This window comes from Papaver somniferum, chromosome 5 (genome assembly GCF_003573695.1).
Source record: "Papaver somniferum cultivar HN1 chromosome 5, ASM357369v1, whole genome shotgun sequence".
Lineage (NCBI taxonomy): Eukaryota > Viridiplantae > Streptophyta > Magnoliopsida > Ranunculales > Papaveraceae > Papaver > Papaver somniferum.
Genome location: NC_039362.1, coordinates 121,385,157 through 121,392,333, shown reverse-complemented (window position 1 = coordinate 121,392,333; position 7,177 = coordinate 121,385,157). Strand labels below are relative to the sequence as shown.

Below are 7,177 nucleotides of genomic sequence, written 5' to 3'. Positions count from 1 at the left end.
TAGCGGATATCCGTTATCCGTTAAGTTCCGGCGGAAATAGGAAAATCAAAAACGTTGCCGTTACGTTGGATTTACCGGATAACGGATATTTATCCGTTACCATCCGGTACAAACAGAAAATAGGCTAAAAACACATATCAACTATTAAATCCAACAAAACAGGTTCTAAATCCATGCCCCACACACACAAAAACAGACATACAAATATTCAGATGTTCTAGGCTTCTAGCAAAATAAAAAAATCATGTTTTTTGAAAAGAAAAAGACATCTCCATGACTCCATCTCCATTTTCGACGATACACAAACACAACACAAGTGAAAAAATTTACACGTGCAATACGCACGTTAGCGGATAACGGAACTAAACCTAACGGAAATGCACGGTTCCACTACCGTTACGTTAAGAAGGGATTATCCGTTAACTTATCGGTATCGGATGTCCGTTTACCGCTATGTCGGACGGTAACGACTAACGGGTTATCGGTATCGGTTAACGAAAAATCGGTATCCATTGACAGGCCTAATTATAATCTTCAGCATACGAAGATATTAGTGCATGCGCAATTTTACAGAACATGCAACCGATGAATCGACCTAAATAGATGAAGTAGGAATTTCATCAATTATAATTCTCCGAGAATAGCCCCAAAGGTTAATTTGAATAATATCCCTTCTAGGAAAGTATCCAGTTATTTGGTGTCACCATCTCCTAAACAGTAGGTTAGATACAAATAGGTGTCACTAAATAAGTATACAAGTATAAAAGTCATCCAATCAAGATTCAATCTGTTTAACTTAGGTAATTTTCATGTCGTAAATATCCTTATACCGGTGAAGGATATACTGTCACAACACCGACTATGCTGGTTCGGGCATCTACAACGAAGACCACCTGACGCACCAGTTCGTTTACGACGCATCACACGACCAGAAGGTAGAATGAAGCGTCCAGGACGACCGAAACTCAAATGGGATGAATTGATAAAACGGGATCTGAACGGCCGAGGCTTGGAAAGAGAGTTGGCGCTCGACAGAAGTGCGTGGAAAGCAGCGATCCACGTGAAGGAGGTATGTACTCGAGGTACGTGAGCTGACCCTATTACCTTTGAATTTCTGTCTTTTCTGTTAGTAGTATTGTTTAAACCGCGAACACGTAAACAACCACGGCAGAATTGTGAATGTGGGAGACCCCCAGTAGCTCTGCAGCTCGCAGGATTGTGAATGGGGGAGACCCCCAGTAGCCCTGCAGCCGGACATGGAGTATGTGGATACATCACATAAATGGTCGCGAACCCGTAATTCCACTAAAGTGATGACCGATGCACCTCTCTGTACCGAAAACGAACATGACACGGGATGTGTTAAGGATTAGTCTTGCTTTCGGGCAAGTTGTGTCTAGGCCAGCAGGCATCCGGTGTAAATACTTTAGCCACATCTCTGGAGATAAAATCGTTACGCGGTTTATCTTCGCTCGACCTGGTACTTGTTACTGGAAAACGAGCTCTGGTTCTGGTTCTGTTATTTCAACCAACTGTATCTATAGAAAATCCGCTAAATCTTCATTGAGGAGGATATCATATCAATTTGAGGGAAGCTGCTAGGGAGACCCCGGAATCTTACACCACATTTTGACCCCCTATGTGTCTTCTCCATCTATCGCTGATTTCTCCCTCACCCTACCCCACCAGGGAAAAACATGGGTCCGCTTTAAAGATGAGTTAATAGAATTTCTTTTTTTTTACTCGGTCAACAAAAGAAAGAATAAAAAAGCGAAACTGTACAGGGACTAGGATTTATTAGCGCTAAGCCAAAAAAGTTGCACGCCAATAAAACCTATTTAAAACGAAAATAAACCTCTTCAGGCCATTCAACAGAATGAATAAAACCTGGTCTACCCTCATAAAACTCATAATCTTCCTCATCCAACAAACATGCTTGTTTGGCCGAGGCATAAGCTGAAAAATTAGCCTCTCTGTAGCTATGAACATAACTAATATTGTTGTAAAAACTCTTCGCCATTCTCCACTTCTGCATTAGTTGCCACGACAACTCTCCTTTTTGGAGAGCGAATATGCAACTCAATCCGATCTGACACATAGGTTTTTGACATTCCACCTTTGAGCAACAACTGCGCCATAGATAACCGCACAAACTTCAGCATAAAAGTTGGTCTGCCAGCCCAATCGAATGCACAAAACTCCCAAAACTGCCGAGTTAGAATCACGAAAAACTACAGCAGAACCAGCTTGGCCCGGATTGCCAAGTGATGCACCATCACAACAGATCAAAAGCTCACCTGGATTAGGGGGCGTCCAAGTAACTTCAATTGGAACAGAGTGCTTGCAAGATCTATGCTTCACTCTAAAGAAATTCAAAATTCGCAAATCATCTAAGGCATTATACATGTGGCCCTTCATTCTAATTGAGTTATCACGAATTACCTGATGAACCCGTCCCTTAAATTCAAGCCATCGAACTCGCACGTTCTCATAATAAGCCTTATCGCGCAGCTTCCATAATTCTGTAACTATTGCAAGATTTGCAACAAGCCACAGATCCTTTATCATCCTATTCCGCCCTTTTGCAGCCTTGTAAGAGGCCACAAGATCTTCATTCGGTTTCAGATTAAAATTATCAGCTGCCCAATTCCAAATCTTCTTAGCAATTTTACAATGCCAAGTAATATGGATGACATCTTCGCAATCCTCCCTGCACAAGCGGCACATAGAATGCATCTCCCTACCTGTCTTCTTCATGATATTATCATCAGTAGCGCAACATTGCTTATTAAATAACTTCCAGTACTGAACACTTAAGGTAGGATGCACAACACTTCTCGAGAATAGAGCTGCAGTTGGCGAAACTTCTACAGGAGCCCTGATGGAAGCCTTAGACGACTTGACAGAGAACACGCCCTTGCTGTCCAAGTCCCAAATTTTGTAATCATCTCCACCACCAATAAGAGGCAAATTATCAACATAAATATTGCATCGTAACATCAATTCCTTAGTCTTTGGAGGAATAACCCAAGAGCCATCAACAATAATATCACTAACTTTGGCCTTAAAATCATTAGGACCCTTTTTAGTGATGCCAAGTCTTTGCGCAATTAAAAAATCAGCACACCAATTATCAAAAAATAAGGAAGTATTAGCACCATTACCTATAATTGAGCGCGTATGCCTTTGCACAAAATTATGCACCAATCTGATTCCTGGAAAAACCGAAGAACCCAACTTATAATCGATCAAGTTGCCATTTATCTTGAAATACTCCGCCTTCAAGAATCTGGCCCAAGTCTTATCAGAGTCACGAATCGAAACCCACAACTTCATAAGCATGACCCTATTAACATCAATCAATTTCTTAAGACCAAGCCCACCTTCACACCTAGGACGACATAAATCATCATAAAGAACCGTAAAGTATTTACGCTTCTCAGCATCTCCAGACCACAAGAAATTTCGAATGACCCTCTCAACTGATTTGATAGCCGTGCATGGCCATTTATACACAGCCATGGAATGAAGCAAATAACTAGAAATCACTGATTTAATCAAAAGTAGCCGAGCCTGAAAAGACAAGAGTTTACCCTTCCAACCTGCCAGTTTATCCATAATCTTCTCCATTACTTGTCGAACATGAATATGACGCACAATACCAGGTTTTAATTGGATTCCCAAATATTTATCTGGGAATAGCGCCCTTTCCATGCCCATAAAATTTGCAATAGCAACAGCACGAGAATGTTTGTCGCCACCATAATAGAACTTGCTTTTGGCATAATTAACGTATTGACCAGAAGCAAGTTGATACATACCAAGCATCTCCTTCAAATGCTGCAAACTGTGAAGATTACCTTTACAGAAAATAAGAATATCATCCTCAAAGAGTAAATGAGTTGGCGCAACACCTTTCTTGCTCACCATATGGTGCATACTTTTCGCTGCAAACAACTTAGAGAGATTGCGGCTCAAGACATCTTCAATAAGAACGAAAATCAAAGGTGAAAGAGGATCACCTTGACGCAGACCTCTAGATGAGTTAATAGAAATTTGACACACAGGGGGTAAATTTTTGGTGTCAAAATTTTGGGGTCTCCCTAGCATTTTCGCAATTTGAGCTCGTAGTCGTGCACATTACGTGATCCTGTTACTTACTGATGCTACATCTCCCATGCATGCCCATCCTTTATCAGTCTAGCTAGAGATTGACATTCATGTGTTATAAATGTTACAACTTTCAACTCCATATCTACTTTTGTCATCTTTTCTCTGTAAAAGTCATTAAAAGTTTTGTTTGTCGGCCTCCCTATAGTTTTCACTCTCTCTTTTTTGGGCAATAACCACAAGACCGTTGAGTATGGCGGTACCGTCCTGCTGTAATTGTACCTCACCCACTTCTGCCACCTTTTCTCTTATAGAAGTTAATAATATGACCAGACTAACTGTAGAAATTCGTTTATGGTTGGAGACTGTTGAGTCACTTGTCCGATATCAACTTCTATCTATATATCTTAATTATCTATATGTCTATATATATGTGTGTGTACTTGATTCTTGAAATCCTCCATATCATTCTACAACTAATCAGAGATGGACCAAAAACAAGAAATGGCAATAAGCAAGATGCGGGAGTTAGTAGAGACCCAAGGAATCCCAACTCAGGTAATTTAAGCGAACAAATTAAACCATTTTCTTGAAGTTTGGCCAAGCAAACGAATTTTCTTGCAAACAATATGCTTTTATTGTTCTTAATATGTTGTTTTTTGTGTATTTCAGAAGTGTGTGGATCATACTTTTTTGAGATTTCTGAAAGCAAAATCAATGAACCCAGAAAAGGCTGCAAAGATGTATGTTGAATGGAAAAAATGGAGGGAAGATTTCGTGCCGTTAGGTTCCATACCTGAGAGTGAAATAGCAGATGCATTGGGTGACAACAAGATTTACTTACAAGGTCTGACTAAAATCGGACAACAACCATTTCTGGTTGCTAAAGCTAACAGACATTCCACTTCAGCATCCAAAGATCCACTTCAATTCAAGAGTAACATATTTCTTCCATTTTTCTCTTTTAAGATGAGAGAAATTTGAAATTTCTTATCCTCTAATTTACTTTGGTCTCTTTGTGTTTCTTATTTTTCAGAGTTTATAGTCTATCTGTTTGACAAAGCAATTGCAAGGTACAATATGTGCATTTTATTTTCATATTTTTGCATCATCAAACAAATTATAATGCTGTTGAGAGTTGGGAATTGTCAAAGGCCTAATCGGATTAATCTTCCACACTTGGTATCTGTATTTAGCTCTTTCAAGGATGGAAAACAAACAGGAAACGAGAAGATCATCTCTGCTGTGGATTTAAAAAGTATACCTTATAAGAGCATTGACGCTCGTGCTTTCACAATAAGCTTCCAACTTTTGAAGGTATGTAACCAACCTATAAAATCACTTTTCATGGTAATTTAGATTTCATTTTTTACACAATTACTTTAAAATTCAGCTTCCGTAGTTCCATACCTACATTCCATCTTCTCATACATGTTGGGATGTCAGTGATTAACATCATGGTCATCTCTATGCTGTAACGGGTTCGAAGGCGAACACACATAGATATCGTCATATATCAAGCAATAATGCAAATTTGGCAGATACAGAGTGGCCCTTTGCAGTGATTCTATTGAAAGAACCACCAACCTCCGGCTTAGAGGTCGATAGCAAAGTGTATACATTCCTCATTCTTCTTGTCTGATTTTATTCCTTTTGTTTTCTCCTGCAATTGTGGGTGCAGGCTTATTTCCCTGGTCGACTTGGAAAAATGTACATGTTAAATGCTCCTGGATTCTTTGTTAGTTTCTGGAAGATGTTTTCAATCTTTCTAGACAAAGATATCCAAGAAAATGTAAGTGTTCATTTTTTAGCTTCAATGTCCATATGCCTCTTTTTGTTGTAATATCTCCACTATATCTTCGTTAAGCTGTATAAATGCTGTGGATGTGCAGATTATTTTTGTGAGTAATGAGAAGGAGAAAGAGAGTTTCGTTAAGGAAATTGGCGAGGAGATACTGCCAGAAGAGTATGGTGGTCGATCAAAGCTCATCGCTATTCAAGATGTCACTACCCATTCCTCGATCAACAACCCCCTGAGTTGAATATCAATGTATTTTAACACTCTTCTATAATGCTTCAGTGTTCACTTGTACTCTTACATAACCTAAATGGGTGCGCGCTTCTGTGGAATATCCTTCTTTCCTTTTATGCATCAAAAGAAAAATATATTGCAAATAAATTATTGATACTCAACTCATTTCTAGTAAACCTAACAAAACTTCGTAAAGCAGAGTGAGTCATTCTTTTTCCATACCAAGATAGTGCGCAATTTGATAGGGCAATACAATTAAAAAATGACAATAGTAGATTATTTTCTAAACAGATAAAGTAGAAATTTCATCAATGGTTGTAATTCACCGAGAACTGCAACAAAGGTTTGAATAAAAATCCAGTTATTTGGACCATCTCATAAACAAGTGGATATGATATCAATGCTTGTAGGAGGTATCACTAGATCAATACTATCTAATAGTGAACAATCTGAAGCAGATATAGCCTAATTAAAAAGTGAGTAGACTAAAAACCCATCACTCTACTTGGTGTTAGTGTTTTATGTGGTGTTTTGAATGCGGATGTAGGTTTGTAACCACAGAATTACAGTCACAAAAAAAGATCGTCATGATCGCAAATCAGAGATCATGACCATTTTTTTTATGCATGTAAAAATTATAAAAAAATCATCATAGTATATGACTTGGGGCCATATGACGCTTGTTACTAGTTTTTTTTCTGAACACGAGGACCATATTTAAAGTCGTTATGGTAGAATCAAAAACCATCACGACTTAAGCTCGTGCCTTAACGACCCTGGAATAAATCATGGCGACTCTAGAGCAACAAAAAGAAAACTATTATGTGACGACTCTAGAACAACGAAAAGAAGACTATTATGTCCCAAAATTTCCAAAAATCGTCATGGTATAGGTATAAAGTCTTCGTGGTATAATTGATGGTCGTTATGGTCAACAATTTAGACCATAACGACCGCCTTAGGTACGGAAGAGATCAAGCGAGGAAAGCAATATATGCCAACTCCTTCAAAATTTCCCCACAATGATAAATTCAC

General features: G+C 38.8%; 1 protein-coding gene across 1 annotated transcript; it reads left to right on the top strand.

The window, feature by feature from the left end:
- The first annotated feature begins 4,491 nt into the window (after positions 1 to 4,491).
- LOC113277744 (SEC14 cytosolic factor-like) lies at positions 4,492 to 6,279 on the top strand. Its single transcript, XM_026526749.1, has 6 exons — positions 4,492 to 4,668; positions 4,783 to 5,047; positions 5,147 to 5,183; positions 5,307 to 5,427; positions 5,792 to 5,902; positions 6,003 to 6,279. The coding sequence occupies exons 1-6, from the start codon at positions 4,597 to 4,599 to the stop codon at positions 6,150 to 6,152; spliced, it is 756 nt and encodes a 251-aa protein (XP_026382534.1). The 5' UTR covers positions 4,492 to 4,596; the 3' UTR covers positions 6,153 to 6,279.
- The last annotated feature ends 898 nt before the right edge of the window (positions 6,280 to 7,177 follow it).